Source organism: Gallinula chloropus, assembly GCF_964237585.1.
Source record: "Gallinula chloropus genome assembly, chromosome: 3".
Lineage (NCBI taxonomy): Eukaryota > Metazoa > Chordata > Aves > Gruiformes > Rallidae > Gallinula > Gallinula chloropus.
Genome location: NC_140087.1, coordinates 89327762 through 89351322, shown reverse-complemented (window position 1 = coordinate 89351322; position 23561 = coordinate 89327762). Strand labels below are relative to the sequence as shown.

Sequence of the window (23561 nt, the reverse complement as noted above, 5' to 3'; positions counted from 1 at the left end):
GGCTCTGTCATGAGCAATGGTTGCTTAGGAAGACAAACATCATTAGTCCAAATGTTCCCCCATTTTCCCCTCCCCATATGCTGAGCATGATGTCAAGTGATACAGAGTCTGTTGGTTAGTGTGGGTCAGCTGTCTTGGCTGTGTCCACTTCCAACTCCTGGTGCACCCCCAGCCCCCTTGCTGGTGGAGTGGGGTGAGCAGCAGAACAGGCCTTAGCTCTGTGTAAGCACTGCTCAGGTGTAACAAAACCGCCTCTGTAACAAAAATGTTTCCAACACACATCCGAAACACAGCTGCATACTAGCTACTGTGAAGAAAAGTAACTCAGGTGAAAGCAGGACACAGGTGCTGAGGTAGCGAGAGAAGAGCCAGCATTACCAGTGCCCTGTAGGTCAACTGAAGTAGGCTTTTATTTTGCTGGTCAGGATTGTCAATGGAGGTGCAAGAGAGAAAATAGAAGTTGCTTTGAGATATGGCAATTGTGAAATTAGAAAATAAAAATCATTGTGTTTGGTTGAGCTTTGTCAGTATGGCTACAAGTGCAGTCTGTAAACCTTCTGTTCAGCTGCTTAGCCACCTACGCTGGCCAGCTATTACGCTGTTCCTTTTTTAGATTACTGTTGAGTATAACTTCATCAATTCTACACAAAAGTAAGGTAACTTTAAAAAAAAAACGCTTATTTCCAATTCTTTTTTTGAAAACAATTCATTGTTTAGTTTGGGGGGGTTTTATAACAGTAGAATGTTTATGAATCTGTCTGTGTATATTGAAAACTTGTTCATGTCTGTTAAAAAAAATGCAGGCTTAAAGTTCTAATATGGAGACTGCAGTTTAACTAGGGAGTGTAAATAGCACTTTAAACTGAATTAAGACACTCTTGCACAACATACTGTACTTAAAAGAAAACCTCACTCTATACATTGTTAGTTGAAGCAAATCATGGATTTCTTTTTTTGTAAACTCTTCCAGTATTCAAATGGATGCCCCAGTATAAAACAGAGCATGGCAGTGCAGTTCATTGTACTGCTGTGTCTTGTCTTGAAGGAATAAATTGTAATTGCACAGAACATTTCCAGTTATTCCAAATGCATTCACCAGCAGCCTTTTAGTGAAAATGATCATCAGCATAGTCTGGCAGATCATAGAATCATCAGGGTTGGAAGGGACCTCGAGAGATCATCGGGTCCAACCCCCCTGCCAAAGCAGCTCCCTAGCTCATAATGCACAGATAGGTGTCCAGACGTGTCTTGAATATCTCCAGAGAAGGAGACTCCACCACCTCCCTGGGCAGCCTGTCCCAGGGCTCTGTCACCCTCACTGTGAAAAAATTCTTCCGCATGTTGGTGCGGAACTTCCTGTGCTCCAACTTGCAGCCATTGCCCCTTGTCCTGTCTCCACAGACCACTGAAAAGGGGCTGGCCATTCCCCCCTGCATCCCATACTTCAGATATTTATAAACATTAATAAGGTCCCCCCTTAGTCTTTTCTCCAGGCTGAACAGTCCCAGCTCACTCAACCTTTCCTCATAGGGGAGATGCCCTCCTCTGGACTCTCCAGGAGATCCCTGTCTTTTTTATACCAAGGAGCCCAGAACTGGATACAGTACTCCAGGTGGGGCCTGACCAGGGCGGAGTAGAGGGGGAGGATCACCTCCATCAACCTGCTGACCACACTCCTCCTGATGCACCCCAGGATCCCATTGGCTCTCTTAGCCACCAGGGATCCCCTCATACTTTCAGTAGGGGACGCTCCACTGTAGTTCTTGTGAATTTAGTACAGATTTTCAAATCCAAAGATAAAAAGTTACAAGTTGTCCCAAGAGATGCTGAAATAGTGTTAATAAAACAACATTTTCAGAGTTAATTTAGGGATTTTTTTTCTTACTCGTACAATAAATGAGACACTTGTTGGGTGTTTAAAAGGTGTTTATGTTCAGTTCAAGTTAGTGTACGTGAAGAAATAAGTTGATCGTAATTTCATCAGCATATGAGTAGACATACTTTTGCAATTTTTTCTCTCCTAGACAGTATAATGGAAAACGCAGAAGAGTCAGAATCAGAATCAGAATCTGAAATTAAGAGAAAGGTGCAACAGAAACGTCATTGCAATTTGTATCAGTCTGACTTGACTGTGTCTTCTGCTGCAAAAAAATGCTTAACCCAGTTAAAGGTGAGTTAAAATTTAAAAACATGTAAACTTCTGTTTATAAAATATGCATCGACTTGTAAACTGGCATTCAGATGTAATATAATTTGATGTTCTAGAAATCCTTGGAGTTGAGAGGAACATTTAGATAACTAAATGTTAAAAAACATGTGATGATAGAGATATTTAAGTGTTGATATTAGTTATGAATTTTTTTCTGTTGTTTGAACAAACAGGTGCTGCACTGGAAAGCAGAACTTGTGTTTAAATTGATGGGGTGATAGATAAATCAAAACTTGATAATTTTGGTTTCCTGCCTGTGAAATAGGGGAACAATATTTTACTCTGACAGCATTTTGTTGTTTTAAAGTGTCATCAAGTTCTATACTCATTCTAACAGTAAAGACGGGGCAAAGGCTCAAGTACTTCTTGCTAAAGTTTCTCTCTTCCTCAGTGAAACTAGCACAGGTATCCAAATGGCATTCTCCAGTCTAGATCCAGCCAACCAGGATGTTTTATCTGGAACTTTCCTGAATATCAGACGTAAGATATTTTGGATATTTCAGTAAAGCTCTCCATATTTCTTATCATCTTCTCAAGTTACTGTGGAATATTCATATTGCCCACATATAGGTCACACTCTGTGTCTATCAAAGCAAAACTTCCCATAAGGAGATCTTGGGTTTAAAAAAAAAAAAAAAAAAAAAACCAGATCCGTGATGATTATATGTATCAGCTTGTGTTTGCTCCTGCGGATTAGAAAGTAAGTCAGACTGTGTTTCTTTGTTAGGATGACACACCTGGTACTTCTCTTAGGCATTTCTATTATATATGTTGTTAATTAATATGATGTTACTTGGAAATTTTAACAGATGAGTTTTTGATCTATGTATGGTATCGATATAGGTATAATCTATAGAAACTAAGGAGTGAAGTAACAAAGCAGTTTAAAAAAAAGACAGTACGGATCTGTGGGTTTTGTTTTAATCATTACATTGATAACTTTACGTCTGTTTAAAGTAGCAAAGCATTTATCACTTATGTCTTGTCAGAGAGGGGGCAAAAGCAGAAAACGGTCTTCTAGAGTGAAATTGTCATAGGAAAAAATATAAAAAATAAATGGAATCTTGTCACTGCCTTGATAAAACAATTTTCAGTCTGAAGATACAGCAAATGTCATTTCTTTCTTACAAATTACATGAGTTGATGTGAAAAGAAGGAGAGCAGGGTCCTCATTTGTGGCTAGAAGACTGTGTATGTGTGGAAGTGAGGTGTGCTTTCAGCATATTCCTCCCTGTTACAAAGACATGGTACTGACTTCCAGAACTGCTTCCTGTACTGTGTACACAGGAAAAGTGGGGGCTTGAGCTCCATGCAGAAGCATTGGCAGCTTGGTGTCCTTGAGTCAGACCTCGTGTAGCTGACCACATTGTTAAAACAAGCTGTTCTCTGTCTAAGAACTCTCAATTGCATTGTTCTGAGGGCATAATTTCACTTCCAAACCCATCAGACAGTATTTAATAATTACATCTGGTACTTTTTCCCATGTATGTATCTGAAATCCATGAAGTTAAGAACACCAGCAGTCATGAATGGAAACCAGTTACTTTTTCTCAGACATGAGAGCTTGAGTGCCTGTGGTAAAACTGTCAAGGAGGAAGCTTTAAAAAGGCTAAACCCCCATATTTTTCAGATCATGTACTGTGAAATTTCAAAAAGGGACTGATAAAATTAATGAGGCTATATCCTCATTAAACAGCTCGATTTAAATTCAACCACTTTACCGGTGAAGATGTTTCCTGGATATGACATCAAGTAAGGAGGACAGGTGCTTACTCCTAGTCCCTGTGCTCCCAACCGACTACCGCTGTTTGAAGTATAGCACAGGGCTAGATGAACCTGTACTCCAATCCCATAGGCTAGTTATGATCCTGTAAGACATTAATTTGGTACAGAACAGGTTTCTTTGCAACCGAATTCACTAGCATAACTTTTGGGGTTTTTTTTTGTTTGAAATGGGTTGAGTTTTATGCTTTCTTATGGTAAATGGTTTTAAAGCAGTGATTTACATGTTTGTCATGAACCATATGTATTTTCATGAGTTGCCAAAGTGTGCGGAAGATTGATTGCAGGTTTATAGAACCTCTGAACAATTCAAAAGTGGTGGCTGTGGTTTTATGCCAGAGGAATTAAAGACATAATTTGCTTGTCAGGCAAAGTGCAAATGGTTTTCATCTTACTAGACGTATGTAATTTCTAAAGGAAGGAGGATTTTCTGCTTCCTCTGTTCTTAGTGAAGAAAAAAAAATCTGATAAGTAGCAAAAGCTTTGGATTTTGAAACTTTCAGAGGGAGGACAGAGTATTTTGTATAAGGGATATAATGTTTGTATTTTTCATATTTCAAAGTTTAAAAAAAATGTTGTATTACACAAAGTTATAAGGCAGACATGTTTAAGTAGAAGTTGTCTACTTAAGAACTCTATTTTAAAATAAATGAGTCTAAACCAAAGTATACCCCTCTTAATTAAACACTGTTACCTTACTGACAAGATGCAGGCTCTCAAACCAGGAAGTTGGTTTTAAATTTTGGTGTGTGGTTGAGGTAGAAGGGTGCAGTTACTCTGTACTTAAGATCTTTCAGGTACGATTGGTATTTTCCGTTGAATATTTTAGTATCTGATTGAAAGTCTCCAATGTGTTTAGCAATAGCTCTATAAAAACTACACCCCCCTAACTGAGCACTGAGACACACCACTGTTTTTCATGTCACTTGCTATCTTATCCCACCAGTCAGGCTTTTAAAGTTCTGAGAAATTTTCTACAGTGGGGTTTTTACACCTGTTCTGCCGTGGTATGTGTAGCTTTGTTAAATTGCAGAACACTTGTAAAATAGTATGTTTTCCTTGTGTAACTTTTTTCTTTACATTTGTTTTTTACAATGTTTGAAGATCCTAGACCTGAGGAAGTTCTCTTTATTGGAAAGGTGTTCATGCCTGTGGGGTGGGGGTGCAAATTGTGATACCTGTATTTTGAAAATAGGTTCAACAATGTTTTGGTGGGAAGTAGGTATTTATCTGCAGTACAGTGGTTATGCCATTTGAGCTCAGTGCTCCAGGAGACAGTAACGTACATGAGATTGCACTGCTGGAGGTGTCCCATATTCAACTTGGTATACATTTGCATATACTTACATGTTAGTTTGAATCCCTTAGACTTCAAAGTACAAGTTCTGTACTTCTACACGAGAGAGCAACAAAATATGCCTCTGTCTTTGCAGTGAAAAGATATGTTTTTCCCTTGGAGCCCCTGCTTTCCTCTTGAAAATTTGGGGGACTTCTCAAGTCCTGGTTTCTTCTCTGAGATACTGAATTCTAGAACAAGTTCTTCTTTTTTTTTCCCTTTCTTGTCTTTGAGGAGTAATACAAATTAATTTTGTGGCCTAGGAGGTTGCTTATAGTCCTGTTTATCATTACTCTGTGCATTCTTAAGTTACTATATTTTTGTCCAATGAAGCTATTTTTACAGAAATGATGTAAGTGGACCTGCTTGCTGATGTGTGGATGTATGTGTGAAGTGTGCAACCTTTTACGTTTGGAAAGAAAAATTGCCAAGAAGGAAAATCTGAATTGCCCCACATTAATCACTTTTAAAAAATTGCCACAAATGACAATTGGAATATTTTTTCATTTTCATAAATGAAAAAAATAAAACTGTATTTTAATGTTTGCTGTTTCTGTTTCCTGTAATTGCTAATGTAGTGTTGTCCATCTTCACTCTGAATGGAAATTAAATGCAGGATTTGGAAAGGGTATCTTTGTATTTACACAGTTACTGATTTTGTGTGTGTGTCCATCCCCTCTAGCTTTTGGAACAAATTGATTATTCTGCTGACTGTCCAAATTGTGGGCGGGCGAATGAAAATCAGACCAAATGCCGACATTGTGAAAGTGCTTCTCTCAAGGATTTGCAAAGAGTCTCCAGACAAACTGTGACACTAAGTGAATCCGTGGGACTTTTATCACGTTCTTCAATGAATCAGAATTCAACAGGGCAAAAGTCTTCATGTACAGGGTTCAACACAAAGAAGTTTTACAGTTCTGCTGTTGGGAAAGGTCCAACGGATATTCTACTGAGTAATGAAGTTGTAGGACATTCTATGTTACGACAGAATGGAAAAGTTGGTCTTATAACTGGGACAAAAAATCCTAAAATTACAGGAAGCTTAAGACAGAGGAGTACAAGACCATCTGAATTAAATGATCCAAGTAAGTACCTTTTTATGATTATAGCCATAAACTGGAAACTCAGATACTGTATAGTGGAGGAACTGTCTTTGCAGGTTTATATTACAGATTTTGCACAGAATTTTTTTGTGGGTGTGTTGTTGGAGAAGAGGGACAGACCTTCTGTAATTTCCTTTTCATATACTGAATTAATCGCCGGGAAAGATTAAGGAAAACAAGGGTTTTTTTCATTTATCATTTGTTTGTTTTAAAAGACTTATACTTTATAATTTCAAAACCCACATTCTTAACAGAATTCTATTGTTTATTTTCCCCAAAAGAAAGACAGTCTCTGGTTTTTATTTTATGGTTTTTTCCCTCTTCTCTTTTTGAGCTGCACATCTGAGTACTATCCAGGTTTTCTCATTGCAATTTCATAATTTGTAAACTGTTAATTTTTGTGCTTTCTCTGCATGAAGTCAAATTAATTTATGACCAGGAAGGAACTGGAATTTGGGAAATTGTTTCTAGTTTCATGCCTAATTTACTGGACCGTGTTGTCTTACTGATTTGAATAATTTCAGCCATAATTTCTCCTGTCAGTTTTTTTAAGTTCTGTTATTCACTGTCAATTTTTGATTAAACCAAGAAAATTATGGCTTTGGTTCTGTGTCTAAAGGCAGGTTAACAGTATCCATTTCCTTTCTAGTTAGTTGTAAGAAATAAAAAATGAGGGAGAGAGCACCTGCAAGCAGATTGCAAATAAATATTAATAAAAGCGTAATATAATGATAAATGTGGATGGGTTTTTTTGGCACTGCAGGACAATTACATAAATTACTTTTAAGCTAATGATTGAAAAGAAATTTCTGTTACAGCAAAATGTAGTGGTTGAGAATTTAATATTTTCTGTTTAGTTGTTTTGTCTAGTGATGATGATGAGGAGGAGGATAGTGGCAGCACTAGGAGAATGGAAAGCATTTCACCTCGTCCTGCAGATTCAGCCCGCTCCTCCCCAGCTCCTTCTACAGGAAAGGTGGAAGCAGCATTAAAGGAAAACAGTTGTGGAATAGAACAGAGAATAGGTAGTATAACAACAGATACAGAAATTGCAGTCACACTACCAAGAAAAGCAAGAATGAAAGATCAGGTACTATTTAATGCTTTGTTTAAAGAAAACAAAAATCAAATCATAAATGGAAAATGTAAAGGCTTGTCGTGCATTGCTGGAAGTTGACTACACTTGATTGCTTTTCTTATTTAGTAGCTTATCAAGTAGTATCTCCACAATACTGGAAACATAAGAAAATGTGTTCATTATATGGTTACAAGCATTGATAATTACTTGAATTACACTTTAATGTAGAAGCTTCTGTGTTAAATATATACTCTTGAGACTGGGCAGGGTATCTCTATGAAACTCATGGGCCTACTTAGTTTTCGGAACAGTGTCACTACCAGCAGTTTTCTGGTGGGATTTGGACATACTAAATTAAACATGAAAAAAGACACTAGGAACAATAGTGGCCCCTTAATATACTTTGACAACTGTCCTAATGAATAGCACTTATTTTAAGCATTTCATGGTGGTGCTTTTGGTTTTTAGTTGAGTACCACTGTGAGAATTGGGTAAACAAAGAAAAAGCACCAGGAGCAGACTCCTTAAGTGCTGTCAAAAGGGATGGTTTTCTTGGTTTTTTAAAAGCTTCACCACCTCAATATTGATCCATTAGGAAGAGTAAATTCCCTGTGGCAACTGGTACTGAATTGATAGTGCTGATTAAATCCATTCTTGGGTCATTTGTCCAGTTTCACTATTGTGAGTTTGGTTCAGCAAGAGGTACCTGAACACATTTCTACCCACAGTCTCAAATCCTTTGTGTTTCCTGTTAAAGTAATGATGCCAAAAACTTCGTGCTATGTTGAGATTCAGAAGCCAACATTCTAGTGCTCTAATTGATGAAATATGGATGTTTATAATGTGGTGGATAATTAGTCACTGGTATCAATATAAAGCTGTGAACCTTGAGCCTACAATAAAGCTGTGGGGCTAAAAGCTTGAATAATAAATAGTTTAGAATTTCAGTTCTTCTGGCATAATGTGCTGGATTAATTCAAAGTGTATTGTGAAGGCACTGGTGTTTAAGACTTCTGAAACTCTCCCATATGTTTTCCTTCGTATATCCATATGTTCCTGTGCATTAGGATTTAAGAATCAGTTGTAACATTGGAAAATGTTACTGCATATTTTAGAGAAAAGTGGAAAAGTGCTCACATTTCAAAACAAGGAAAATAGATTCTTTTATGACATTTAATACAAAATGTATTATATCAGGGAAACTACTAAGAATTGTTGGTATCATGATGGTTTTGTTAGAGATGATAGGAACAACTTTTAAAATTTCTTCTCTTATAATACTCATTACTTCTTTACTGTGGAGGCTGCTTAAAAATAGAATCACTTTAATGTTTACTGTCTGTCTGTGATTTGAGTTTTGAACTTTTAATAGTAGTTAGCTAGTCCAGCAGACAATAATGAAAAGCTGTCTTCAACAAGAGTCCTAGGAAAATATTTTAATTACAGGGATTTAGGATCTCTGCCTTCTCCAGTGTATTTAAATAAAGCACCCAAAAGTGTATTTTGAATTATGGCCAATATAAACTAGTAGTTAAGAATTTCAAAATAATTGTTGACATTTAGTCTTAATAGAAATATTAAGTCCCTTGAAATATTTTTCTCTGGGAGTGTGATTTTCTAACCCAAAAGAATGTTTATTAATGCCCAAATTTACTGAACAATGTAAATATTAAAGAAAAGACTAGTGTACAGAAAATCCTTTAAGGAAGTACAGCATTCTAACCAATGCAGTAAAGAAATATATTAGTCTGACAGCTATCAGCCACTTTCCCTTCATTTTAATAGTGTTGTGTAGGATTGATCTGTTGGTAAACAGGAGATTTCTTTGAGATTACAGCTCCAGTCAGCATTCAGAGACTTTCTTGAACTGGAGCCACATGCCACGTGGCCTTCCTTCAGTGCCTCTGATCCTAAAAATGTCTAAATAATTGTGATTTGCTTTAAGGAGTTTTGATTTGGCTTATGTGGGTTTTTTTCTTGAAGCTTCTACACCATTTTATCTGATGATGCACTGTCCTTCAGTAATAACCAGTGTTTTTATTCACCAAAATCTTTGACCAATAAAAACTGAAACAAAAATCCCGCCACCAATACTGTGGTGTTTTTACAGTATTGGTGTTTTAATATAAATAAAATATATTAAAAATAACTTTGCTTTGCCAGGCTGCACAGTATTGCCAAATGAGAAAAACTAACTGATCTTTGACAGTTTAGGAGCATTATTTATGATTTGGAAAGGTTAACAAATTATCTATGAGTGTCAGCTTACAGGGGTTTTTTTCTTGAATCCAGCAATATTAACATCTTCACGTGTTGCAAAAGCTGCACTAGGAAATTTCTACCTTCTGCATATGGTTGAGGCGGATGCTATAGTAAGCAATCCTGTTGAACAGAAGTAGCCAGAAATTTAGCCACTAGCTTTTAACATGCTTGTTTTAGCAGTAAATCTTAGTGAGACATTCTGAAACGTTGAAAATTACTTTTCAGTTTGGGAACATCGTGTCTAACACTCCAATAAAACGCCGTAAAGTTATTTCTCAGGAGATTGTAACTGAGGCTGTACCTCTAAATTATCAAAATTCCTGTGAAAGTGTCATTCTGAACTGTCGAAGTATACGAATAGGAACGCTACGAAGGATGGTTGTGGAACCTGTGATTGTAAGTAAACTTGTTATTTGACAAATCTCTTTTCAATTTTTGATGGACATTGCTATTTTCATACTTGAACAACATACTATTTTGCTTTTCTCTGTGGGACAGTCAATTTGTCTCTAATTTCAGAGGCTGATTCCTAAAGTATCCCAAGTACTATTACAAACGCATGTGTTCTAATTCTGGTGTTTAATGGAAACATCATGTCTACAAAACCCTTGGGAACACAGTTCACTTGGGAGGGGCAGGGGCTTATGAATTACCATAGATTGGCTAAGACAATTGAAGGCAGCAGTTACCAGAAAATGCATACTAATAGGTGCGAGGAAGAATGTCTGCAGGTGAATAATTTTGCTGCTATAGAACAATAGGGGGTTTTGTTAACCTTCTGAAGTTACATGGAGACTTTCAAGGAGACATTGAATGTTAGTTGTATGCAGTAAGCCAGGTAAAGTGCATATTTCTTGCTGGGGTAATCACATAAATAGAGAGGTGTTACTTCCTCTTCCCACCTCTCTGTAAAACCCTGTTGTTTGATTTGCTTAAATACTGATGCTGATAGATGACATTATCTTTTGAAGTTGGTTTTTTTTTCTCCCTACGACTTTTGGTATTTTGAAGAATATTTTAAACCTTTTTTGAAAACAGAGTACTTAAGAAAGATCTTAAGTTTCAACAGTCAGTATGACCAAAAGACCACTGAATACTAAAGAATATACATACTTTTTTGAGTTGTGCTAAAATTTCCACTTTGTTTATTACAAAAGTAGTTTACATTTTTATTTAAAATGTTTATTAGTCAAGTGCTTAGTCAATTGAAATATGCTTACTAACAGTTAAAAGGCATTAAATTGATTTTAGTTCAGAAAAGAAGTAAAACCTTGCTGTCTTGTCTTCCACAGTTTTGCCTGGATTATATCAAAATACGCCTTGAAAGTCAAGAAGGTGAGTATGTCTTATTATTAATATTTTATGCTAATAATGAATGCATATTTATTTTGAAAGACGTAATTTTGTCAGAGGAATTAACAGGTGAACTATAATGAAATGTTGATTCTGGTTTTGCTATATTTCTAATCAATTATACTGGATGCCTGTAGGCTGATAACAGGAAAAAGGAATCAAGAGCATAAATTTAACCTGAACTGCCTGGTGAATAAAAACCAGAACAATTTTTCATTATCTCTGCCTTCTGTTGACAGAAAGAAAAATTCACTGATAGCAAGAGTTAGCAATTTGTGGTGTGCCTGCAGCTGGGTCATTAGTTTGTCCTAGTAGAAGAGCTGTTCTTAACCCTTGCCACTCATCACCAGATTATCTTGAAAATGATTGACAAAAACAGTAGGCAAGAATAATTTCCTGTAAGGTGTTACCTCTTTAACACTATAGTAGTTGTTTTATTTCAGATGCCTAAGTAGAGACTAAAAACCACACAGATGCCATAGACCTTTCCTGTTTATATCTCCCTTGACAGTTTCTTTTTCCCTAGTTTATAAGTTATGTATTTCATGTTACTGAAAGAAATACATTTATAGTTTAGGAAATTGTGAGCTTACAACTGTTGCTCTAATTCCTAGTTTTGCTTGTAGGATTTTGGTTGGGGTCTGAAAAGAATCTTAAATTTCCATAGAGGTGCAGTCCTTTCAAATTTTGCCTCTTGATGTTTGTAAGAGAAAACTATTGTGTTTTGTCATTATTATATGTAGAAAGGTCTCTCACAATCTGTAAAGAGTAGACTTGACTGGGCAGTCGAGTATTTAAGTTTCTGGTGCATCTAAAATAGAGATGCTTAAACATTCCTATTTTCATGTATTAAAAAAAAAAAAAAACAAACAAAAAAAAAGCCCACTGATAATCATGGTAATTTGTTGAAAACGTCTATGAATTTGTAGTCAGAACAGCTGCATGGTGAAATTATTTCCATGGGACTTGATCCTTCAGTAATAAGAAAAAATGGTGACTCATTAACTGCTGTGTTTATTGGAACATTTAAAAGTTTTCTATTTAATTTTTTTAAGTTTTGCACCTGGAGGAAGATTGGTGTATTCCCACTTAGCTCCTTTCCCATTAACTTCATAATGCTGGTGTGATTTGTTCTAATACAAATAAGGATCTTGAAATAAAAATGACACTTTTTTTCTTACAGTGGTCATGGTTTTTCAGGGAGAGGCAAATGCTTTGAACAGCTGTAGAAACAACAGTACTGCCCTGTCTTGAGCTTGGTTTTGGATGTATTGTGGTAGGTTGGCCCAGGCTGGAGGCCAAATGCCCCTCAAAGCCTCTCTATCACTCCTCTCCTTAGCAGGATGGGAGAGAAAATATAATGAGAGGCTTGTGGGGCAAGATGAGGACAGGGAAAGATCACTCTCTGATTTCCATGACTCAAAAACCAGATTCAACTTGGGAAAATTACTCTACTCTGATTTTATTAATACTAAATCAAAGTAATGAGAAATGTAAGCAAATCTAAAAACACCTTCCCTGCCTCTTCCCTTCATCCTGGGCTCAGCTTCATTCCTGATTCCTCTCCGTCGTTCCCCCAAGCAGCAAAGTTGGATGGGAAACTTTTCCAAGATGAGCCCTTCCTATGGGCTGTAGTTCTTCACAGACTTGTCCAGTGTGGGTCCCTTCCACATGATATAGCCTGTCATGAACAGACTGCTCCAGAGTGGGTCCCCCACAGGATCACAAGTCCTGCCAGCAAACCTGCTCTGTCTTGGGGGGTTCTCTCCTTGGGGCCACAGGTCCTATCAGGAGGCTACTCCAGCACAGGCTTCCCACTGGGTCACAGCCTCCTTCAGGCATCCATCTCTTCCTGTGTGGGTCCTCCATGGGCTACAGGCGGATATCTGTTTGTGGTGGGTTGGCGCTGGCTAGAGGCCATGTGCCCACCAAAAGGGGGAATCTCCTCCAGCACCTGGAGCAGGTCCTCTTGTTTCTTCACTGACCTCGGTGTCTGCAAAGTTTCTCACTCTTCTCTCTGGATGCAAATGCTACTGTTTCCTCCCCCTTTAACTTTGTTACCCTGGAGGTGGTACCACCATTGCTAATGAGCTCACCATTGGAGCTGGCTGGCATTGGCTCTGTCATCGTGGGGCAGGCTTCTGGCAACTTCTCACAGAAGCTACTCCTGTAGGAGCCCCCTCCTGCCCTTACCAAAACCTTGCCATGCAAACCGATGTGTATAAATGTATATGTCAAGTTCTTAAAGATGTCTCCACATCTCTTGTCAGTTTTCTGCAACTCCCAACTGGTGTTTCAAGGAAACAGCTTTTTGTTTCTAACATGTAAAAAACTGGTCACGTTGCCTTTAAAGTCTTAGTTGTCTGTGTCAGCGTTGCTGGAATTATTGTGCACAGATTAAGGCCTTTATGATGAAATGCATTATAAGATGCCTGTCTGACTGCATAAGGATGCGTATGATTTAAATTGTTATCCGTCTTCATCTCACATGAAATTCAGTACTCTTCATCTCAGTGCAAACAGTTATAAGGATTCAGTTTTCTTCGAAGACCAGCTAGCTCCTGTATCTAAACAGTATTAGAAGGACTTGATGTCCCAGTTAAATGGGTTGTATCTGGTTTTAAATTGGGATTGTTGTTACTGTGGTTTGCCTCCAAAAGTGGGAAGTTAAGTGACATGAACTAAAACTGTTTACATGTAGGAAGGAGAAAACTGAAATATTACTGTAGAGACTGAGGTATTATAGCATTGCCCTGGAAAGCTGTTATTTTTGTTTTAAACAGAGAGAAGACTCTTCAGAGTCATCTGTAAACTTTCATTTAGTTACTAACTTCATTTTCTCCTATGTAAGTGCTTAGCGAGATAATGGAGAATCAGTGCAAGGGTGTGGTCTAGCTAGATCCCCATAGTAAATTTCTCTTCCTGATGAGAAGGCAAGCTACTCTTCTGAACACTTAATGCTGTCCTGTCAGCTTGATTGAAGCATGTTATTTGTGCAGGCTGACTCAGAGCTGAGTTGCTCTTCTCCAGCTAGTGGGACAGGGCTATTGGAGGTTTAGAAGGAAAGGAGAGCTGCTTTGCTCCACAGAGGTTGTGGTGGCCACTGCTTCCAGTCTGCAGCTAGTGGATGCTTTGCTTTGGATAATTGTTTGCCCTGTGTTTGAGCAGCAGACTTCTTTCTGGCAGGCATGGGGGTATGAATACAAGAAGGGTGGATGTAGAGGGCTACTTCTGGACACTGACTGCTAAATGCCAAGAGAAAGATAGGGGAAACAGTATACCAAAACCGGTGTGTGTGTGTGTGTGTTTGAAAATCACACACCCTACACTAATAATATTAACTCCTAAAAATTAGTGCTGGTAAGGTAGAAAGTAATGATATGTCTTCTTTTATGTCTTCTTTTTTATGTCTTCTTTTTCATTATATGGTCTTATGTATGTATTTTTATGTGCAGAGTGATGCAAATTAAACTCATTAGGTGGTAACCTTTTTACTAATTTTTACTCACAATCTAGTCATGAAATATTTACTAGAATTTAACTTAAGAATGACCACAGTCTTTTCAAGAACTTTCTGCAGTTTCTCCTCCCTTTTATGGGGAAAGGAGGAGAAGGACTTTGTGTTGATTTTTATTTATTAGAAGGACTTAGTTGCTCCATTTCTCCTTCTAGCCTACGTTTTTTTCCCCCTATGTAAAGAGATACAGTGTTTCATGTGAAGACTGCCATCGAGTATGTGGTAGATTGGTGGAAGCTGCTACTAACTAACTTTAAGTGACTTAACATTAACTGTGTTTCTGTTCTGGAAATGATTGCTGGCATTGAGCTTTTGCATCTCTCAGCAAATTCAAAGAACTTTGACTTCACACGTTTTTCCTTCCAGTTTTATAATTCAATAAAACCCATAAAACACTCAAACATTGACACTGGCAGCTTTAAACGTAGTGTTAAAAAATTAGCATGTTGCTGCCATTTCTCGTTGGTAGTAAATTGAGAGCAGTACCTTATTTTCCTGAGGCAATCAGATAGTTTATCTGCATGTGTTTATTCACCTCTTCATTTCCAAGTTGCTTTTTTCATAAGAGGAACTTGGTCAAAGATAAATCTACAAAGAAAGTTTTATGAACCTGTTGTAAAATGTGTCACAGGAATAGCTGCAAATTGAAATTGTCACTGAATATATATTTTTTTTCCTGTGGAATAAAATCCAGATTAAAGTTGTTGAGAAGAAAAGTTTGTGATTGCTTTCATGGAAGATGACAGTGGAGTGCAGTTCATCTTTGCAGATATTAACAGAAATGACATCCTAAATATGTGTTGATTTTTCAAACTTTAAAAAACTTTTAAAAAGTTAATGATCACATGCTGATTCCTTATTAAAATCAGGAAATTGTAAAGGAAACCCACATATTTTTACTATAATCTAGTGTAATGTCACTGTTTTCTTCTAGAATCAGAAAGCGACGTACGGGAAATTAACCTGAAAACTTCAGAGCTTACCAAGTGTGAATGGTGTAGTGTCCGGAAACTACCAGTGGTTTTCCTACAAACAGTACCATCTACCTGCAGCAGTCTGAGAGACCAACTGAAGATGAGTAAAGATAATGTCTGGTACGAATGTAAAGGAGACAGTAAGTAAAATAATTTTAGCTTACTATTTCACTTTAAATTGTTTTTTAATTTTTGAATCATGACTGTGCTGAAGGATAGAACTGGCATCATTGGCTGGGGCAGGTGTAGTGTCTTCCCAGACATGCTTGCCTTCCTAGGCTGCTTTAGTGCTTGTAGTGTGTAGTAGTGATGTGATGTAGACACATACTTGCTTGAAAGAGTGGATTGTCTTTATGTTTAATTTCAACATAGTTTTCTTCAAGCATCTAAGTTTTCTTCAAGCGTCCAGCATATGGAGAAAAAGACTTATTTTCTCTGAGGGTAACAGGCTGCCCAGAGAGGTTGTGGAGTCTCCTCTGGACCCGCCTGGGCACAATCAGGTGATCCTGATTTAGCAGGGGGGTTGGACTAGGTGATCTTGAGGTCCCTTCCAACCCCTGGCATTCTGTGAATCTCAGTATGCACACTGTTTTTTGTTTAGAATAGAGTTCTCTTCCCCTTAAGTAAGCTTTTTTTTAGGTTAAATAAATATAAGTCCTGTAAAAAGTAGGAGCTGTAAGGAGTATTATAATTACAAAAGTAGCTGGAGAGTGTGCAGGGAAGCTAGAGGCAATACTGGGAGCAGACACTAGATCCCAGATGAACACAGTGTTCACAAGTGAAAAAAGGCAAGGCTTCCCGAGTTGTTGGGTAAGAAATCCTTCCCCTTCCATGTGTCTCAGTCTTTTCCCTCACAGATTTTCCTTCCAAGGCTGTGGTGCTGAGCTAGTTTTACACCCAACTGCTCTATTGTACTTGATACTTAGGAGTACTTTGTGATAACACAGCTGCTATTTGCTTTGTGAGCAATGAAATTAAGCCTGCATCCATAGCTATGTCGGCAAATGTGTGTAGATGCCTAGTTCCCAAAACCCAGTTAGCCACCTAAATCCTGTGTGCAGTGAATTGGGAAGTATGCTGCCAAAGAATTACTTTTCACAATAGTTAGCATGCCAAGTTAAGAATGACCTAAAGGAGATGGTTATGTATGTGTTTGAAATACTTCTCTTACAGAGCAACAGGTTTCTGCAGCTCTGAATTAGCCAGCTACATGAGACTGGGATTTGCAGACTGAATCCCATTCCTGTGTCTGGCTGCCTAAGTAACTTCTCTTAGTGTAACTTAACTGCATTTTAATTTTCAGGTAATGTTAGTGGGTGGTATGTAGTATATATAAAACAGCTGATTGATCCAACTCACATTGTCCAACTTTTGGTAAAGGTGTAGCATGGCCTGCTGAAGCTAAGGCACAATACAAGATTTATTAGGGCTAGCAAGAGCAGTAAGCATGTGAGAACACCTGGTGGTATTGTGTTCGCACAACGCTCACTGTGGGCAGAGAGGTTGTGGTTTGTTTGTTACAGGACCTGAAAGCAAACCATTGCTCTTCTAGGTGGTGAGATCCCTTTACCTGTGTAAGAAGGTGAAGATTTTGATTGCTGTGATATTTTAATTTTCTTTCCATGTTCACATGCATGCTTTCTATAAATGAAAAATCCTTAAGAAATTGCTGTTTCCTATGGTAACAGAAAAATAAGTTTATTTTGTAAAATTGCCATTAAACTTTTTTTGTACTAAGTACCCAACAAGACATGCCCGTAGAATCATACAATGCTTTGGGTTGGAAGGGACCTCAACCCTCCTGCCATGAGCAGGGACACCCTCCACTAGATCAAGTTGCCCAAAGTCTCATCCATCCTGGCCTTGAACACTTCCAGTATCAGTAAGAGTAGTTTTGTTAGAACTTTGTCTTTCTAATATGTGTGCACAGTTTGCATCTGATTTTTTAAAGAAAAACATAATTCTTATTTTCCCTTTGTCTGAAAATGTTTGTCTGAAAACTTGACTTCCTCTCACCCTACCACCCCTATTCTACTCAGTTTTGTTTTGAACCAGTGGTTTAAGCTTTGTGTTCTACTTGCTAGTTACCCCAAGTAGTATTTTTTCAACATGTGACTGCTTCTGAGAGAATGTCTGCTGTCTGAAGTCGCTGACAGGTAGATGTCAGTGCCAGACATTCATGTAAAAGTGATTCTTATGAAATGTTCTAGCTAAAAGACTGGAGACCTCTGGGCTTATTATATACTTTAATAGGCAAAATTTTCAGAAAGCAGTAAAGTCACTAATGTTTTATACCACAGCTTTCTAGGATCAGATTAGATCATGCCTAAATTACAGGGTCTCACATAACTTTTTCTTGTTTAATTTGGTTTATGTTATCTTAGTTTTCTCTTTTTCATTCTTTTTCTTTTTTTTTTTCCCTCTCCTTCCTTCCCCTTTTGGAATCACATCTGTTTGAAAGTAGGAGAACACCAGGCTTGAAGTCTTAAAATAAAATGCCATGTCAGTGTTGAAGTGGTTAGGTAGATGAAAACAATTTTTATAATAATCATTGAGACTATAAAAGCTGATCTACATTCTTAATACAGTTTTCTTCTTCTAATAAACTTCCACAGATGAATGTATCTTTATAGATTTTTGAGAGAGCTGCTCTAGTCCTTTTAGTGTTGACTTTGGAGAAATTAGGGCATGGTATACATGTAAATACATAACTTCTGGAATTGTATTGAAACAATAGGGATAGAACTGTAATAAGAAAAAGAGAATACACTGATTACGGAGTCTTACTGTCAGTAAGTAGCAAAGTTGATATTTCAGAATATGTTTTGACTTTGCATTCAGTGTCTTTTAAAAATTATCAGGTATAATAAAAATTTCTAGATTAAGGCAGAAGTTAAATGCACTCATAACGAATGTATGAAGAAGACTTTGGTAGTTAATCCCTCAGTCTATCTGCATACGTGTCTATTATTGCTTGTACAAATTGTCAGCACTTTGTGCATGTGTTGGCCCATGACCTGTTCATAATTGTGGTGTGCTTGATTTTGTTTGTTTCTAAATTAATGATTTTCTCTCTGCTTTTTCATAGGTCAAGAAGAACAGTACATCATTTTGATTTTTGAAACTGGTCTTGATCCTCATGCAAACTCAATATTTGAAAAAATAATTACTGACATTGGTTTTAGAAATAATATTTCTGACTTCTTTGTGAAAATTTCTTTCGAGGAAGCCAATGGCAGGCTTGTTGCATTTACTAAGTGTTTGGAAGACAATTCCAAAGGAAGCCCATCTCACAGAGAAAGCAAAATAAAAAATGTAAATTGTTTGTTTGTTTATTTGTTTGTTTGTTTTGGATCAAAGTCATTATATTATTTCAGTTACAAATACACTGATGATAGTGTGCTAGTCACTAGAGCAAAAAAACCCCCAAAACCCAGCAACTTCTGCTGTCTTTCATATGAAGATTCCCAGACTGCTCCATGGTGCGTTACGAGACTATGGATAATAGTCTGTGAATTCACAGTATTTTTATGTGTTTAGTTTGATTATACACTTGTGCAAATGGTCCACAAATAATGTAATCTAAAAATTATTAAGGGACAAGAAATTTGTACTACAATTAGACAACATAATTGTTTCCAAATTCATCTACTGCTAAAACTATAACATTTCAATCAAGAAATTAAGTTGCAGTGTTAAATTTAAGTAATGCTTTCTTTAAACAAAACTACCTCTTAAAATTTTTTCAAGTTTTGTGTCTGCAAGAAATTAATACAGACCTAAGTGTAGTAAATGAACCAGGAAGGGAGAAACCACAAACTTCTAAGTCGAGAACTTCTCGAAAGCAATGGGTATTATACTGCTGGATGTCATGAAGCTTTATTACCTTTACAATTTTAATATTGACTGTTCTTTTAAGGTTGCTTCTGAGTCTAAAATGCAACAGCGGAATAAACAGTTACCATATTTTGATGATGATGATGAAGTTGGAGAACCGCATACAGTATTTATTGGTCCTATAGAAAAGTAAGATGTTTATCTTTGCACTGTAGCAATTCTCTGAGGCTTTTTGGCATTTCATATTTATTAACTTAAGTGTTTTTCTTTTCAGGTTGATAGTTTATCCACCTCCTCCAGCTAAAGGTGGTATTTCTGTGACCAATGAAGACCTCCATTGTCTAAACGAAGGAGAATTTTTAAATGATGTTATTATTGATTTTTATTTAAAGTAAGTTTTGTTTCCAATCAGTTTAGTTGTCTTTTTTTTTTACTTTGAAACTTGACAAGTTCTGACATCAAAAATTCATAGGTTAGTTGATAACACTTAGTCTCCAACTATGTATAGCTCTCATTCAAAGGCGGTTTTGTATTTTTGCAAGAAAGTTTGGTTCTTCCTATCCTACTTGACAATGACATTCTCCCTTGGAAAAAAGTCTCTTTAAATTCCTTAGCATCTGAAGAGAAATTTTAACTGCAAGTGGAAAAAAATAGCCTTTTAAAAGTTAAGTTCTTGTTTTCAGAGGATTTTTGTTTCCTGTGATTTCTTTCTTTTTTTAATTAACATAATACATAAATTAAGTATTTTGTGTTGGGGATGCTGCAGATCTTAGAAGCCCATTGAATTGTTCTGTGCTGCTGTGTTTATGCTACACATGAAGTGCCTGTGTATAGTTTTCAGTCTATTCAGATATTTTAGAGGTGAAAAGAAAATTAGTGCATCACTGGGAGGATTAGGAGATTTAGTGTCTTAGAAAATACAGGACTTTTCTAGGTAAGTTATATGTAGCAAACTCATTGAAAATTTTTTTTCTGCCATGTACGACAGCAGTAGAACAACGTGTTGATTGAGTTGAGCACTTAATAGCTTGAAATGCTGAGGCAGGTAGTGTATTAATGAGTTCCTATGTTTAGTTAGCTCTAATAGTCCTACAGCTGCAGCAGTTTGCTGGAGACGTAGTACTGGTAGCAGTCCTTTTTACTCCAGTGATGAATACTTTGAATTAACACCTCCATGTTTTTTATTTTTTTAACTAATTAGGTATTTGGTACTTGAAAAACTGAAAAAAGAAGATGCTGATAGAATACATGTGTTCAGTTCGTTCTTCTATAAACGCCTTAATCAAAGAGAAAGAAGAAATATTCATGAAACTTCAAACCTGTCGTAAGTCTTGATTTTGTAAGTCAGTTGTACTTAAGGGATAAGTGCACTGAAGACTACAGGAACAGAAGCTTTACAGAGATAAAATCCTTACAGACAAAATTATAATGCCAATAGAAATCTAAGAAGCATCCAGATGTATAAAAGACATAGAATTTGCCTTGAAAATCTTAGGAAGCTGTTAAGGTGAAAAACCTGGAAAAGTAGTCTTTCAATTAAAATAAGGCCCCCTGTAAATCATGTGTTGGTTCTGTCTTGCAGAATACAACAGAAACGACACGGGCGAGTAAAAACATGGACACGGCACGTTGACATTTTTGAGAAAGATTTCATTTTTGTTCCCCTTAACGAAGCGTAAGTAAACACCTTTTTCACATTGGCAGCTAAAGACTTCAGCTTCGTGATTCTGAAATTGACAGTTCTCTTGTAGTGTGCATTGAAGTTAAAGAATAACAGAAGAATAATCTTTTTTCTATATGATTAAAAACAAATCTTTAAACGTAGTGTTGCAGTACAGCAAATATCAGACAATATAAAGACTGGGAAAATTACTATTTCTGAGTAGTTTTTCTAGGTTTTACCTGGTTCTTTGGAGTTTTTTCTTCTAAGCTGTTGTCAGTGATAAGTTTTGGCTTTATTTTGTTTAGTCCTTTTTCTTCTAATGGGATTTTTTGGTATAGATGGGATCATCCTTTAGTTACAATAAACCTATATCAGAAGAAAATGCAATTGAAAGTCTCTATTGTCGTGTACTAGGACAATTGAGTATTTGTCTCTTTCTTTGTATCCTTTTCTCACAATGTTTTTGTTTGATCAGGAAGCAGACTTCATATTCTCATGGTTGTTAAGAACTTGTAGTGATGCTTACTTTCCTTAAGATCAGAGCAGGTTATCACAAACACATTTCCACATTTCACAGAAAGAATCTAAGTAGTCCTTAAGTCAAAATATTTGGAGAAGTTAAATTCCTGTGTTATAAAATTATACAATAAAACAAAAAAAAGTAAGGACAGAGATATAGGAGAATTATACCAGAGTTACCGTAGGCATATCTAACTGATCTTTTGAAAATTCAGAGAAGAGTTTGGGAGTTTTTTAATTAAAACATCTTCAGAGAAATTTATCCAGGTACTGTGCCATTGTGTAGTGGGAGGAGGCTTTCTGAATCCTCTCTTTTCCTGCCCCTTCCCCAGCTGAATTCTGAGGCTAGCTTAGAGGGACATAAGGAGGTAACTGACAAAAGATCTGTCTTTGTTTTAAAGTGGTAAATCCCTGAGAGAGCTATTCACAAGCACTGACAGCAGAATATGAGATGCTATGACCTGGGGGAATGTGGTTGGATTTTATTGTTGGTTTTGACCTGCCTTCTGGCAGAGAAAGCTAGATTAGGTCTTCCATATTTATTTTATTTTAAATTTATTGTAAGTAGCTGCTAATATTTTCTTGGGTGCACCTTGATATTCTCTCTTCCCTCAAGCATGTAACTTCCCCCTTCCCCTGAAACCCAGCACTGAGTTTTGAGGAAGAAAAAAGCTGACCATCTCTAAATCTGTTAGCATCTTATCCAAAAAAAGTGACACAACAATGAAATACTCCCATTATGAGGAAAAAATGCTATTGCAGGACAGGGAGGAGGCTGGGGAGATACCTGGGGAAGAATACAAAAACTAGCAAGTATGTAGGCTTGTAGGCTTCTATCTGAGTAGCAGAGCTGTCACTTGCTAAGTGTCTCCTTCCTTATATTGCCATGACACAGAAGGATAGCGGATTTTTCCAGGTTGCTATATATTTGACTGCTCTTTTCCCTTGTTTCTTGCGTTTCAAAATGGTTAGAGAGTAGTGAACTGGAGTGGTCTTAACTTATTTTTTTAGTCAGAAAATGTTTTGAGGTTTTGTTGTTGGTTACTTTAAGTATCTCTCTCTGGTATGTATCTCTTGTCTTTACATTGAATTGACATATAAATGGAGAACTGTCAGAAAATTTCTAGAACAGGTCAGTCAATAGCTACTTGCAATGCCTCAGTCTCTGAATTTGTTGCTGCTCGCTTTCTGGTTGAGTGGCAAGGCAATGAAGTCCAAAGCAGCAAGGAGAAAAGGAGGAAACTGGGGCAAAGCTTATCTCCCAGCTCATTTTGTGTTGGGGGATATAACTATTTTTGATCCTGAAAGGGTTAGAATGTCAGTTCTGTGTAGGGTGAGGAGGACAACAGACTCATGGTGATAGCACTGTGAATGCTCTTCTCTCCCCTTTTTTAATTCACTATTCGCAACATTTCTCTAAAAATCTGTAGCGTCATGTACAATTGGAACATCTCATGGGCAGAAGAATATGAGGAATTCATACTTTCAGATTTGACTTCCTGTGTTACTAGTGCTGAACTACTAGAAAACATCATACAGACATAAAACGTGAATTCTACAGTCTCTAATTCATGCAGTGATAAAGAAAATGTTGAACAAGAAATACACGTCAAAGAAGGAAAAGAATGTGTGAAATATGAACAAATTGAAATAAAGATTTAGGCAGCACCTGTTCTCAACTAACTGTATCATGTTAATGAATTTGTTAGTGACTACTTGCATGGAGTGCTCTTACCTTTAGGCTTGAGCAGAACCCAGAAAAGTAAACATCTTTTACAATCTATCTTCGATAACTGGGGGGGACAGGATTTGGATGTTTTGTGTGTGTATGTGTGTTTTTGCACACTCAGTGTTTGTTGCCTTTTTTTACCATCTTCAGGTTTAACCATGAGCATTAATGTAATTTCTAGGTTTTTATGTATCTTTTT

At 36.9% G+C, this 23561-nt stretch overlaps 1 protein-coding gene across 1 annotated transcript in view; it reads left to right on the top strand.

The window, feature by feature from the left end:
• Nucleotides 1-23561, top strand: part of SENP6 (SUMO specific peptidase 6) — an 82095-nt gene that overhangs the window by 45906 nt on the left and 12628 nt on the right. The window contains exons 8-18 of the mRNA XM_084261337.1: nucleotides 2025-2170; nucleotides 6010-6412; nucleotides 7288-7520; nucleotides 9996-10166; nucleotides 11063-11105; nucleotides 15575-15754; nucleotides 18703-18929; nucleotides 19534-19640; nucleotides 19726-19842; nucleotides 20653-20775; nucleotides 21034-21126. Coding sequence (XP_084117463.1) covers nucleotides 2025-2170; nucleotides 6010-6412; nucleotides 7288-7520; nucleotides 9996-10166; nucleotides 11063-11105; nucleotides 15575-15754; nucleotides 18703-18929; nucleotides 19534-19640; nucleotides 19726-19842; nucleotides 20653-20775; nucleotides 21034-21126 — 1843 coding nt within the window. The remainder of the gene's footprint in view (nucleotides 1-2024; nucleotides 2171-6009; nucleotides 6413-7287; nucleotides 7521-9995; nucleotides 10167-11062; nucleotides 11106-15574; nucleotides 15755-18702; nucleotides 18930-19533; nucleotides 19641-19725; nucleotides 19843-20652; nucleotides 20776-21033; nucleotides 21127-23561) is intronic.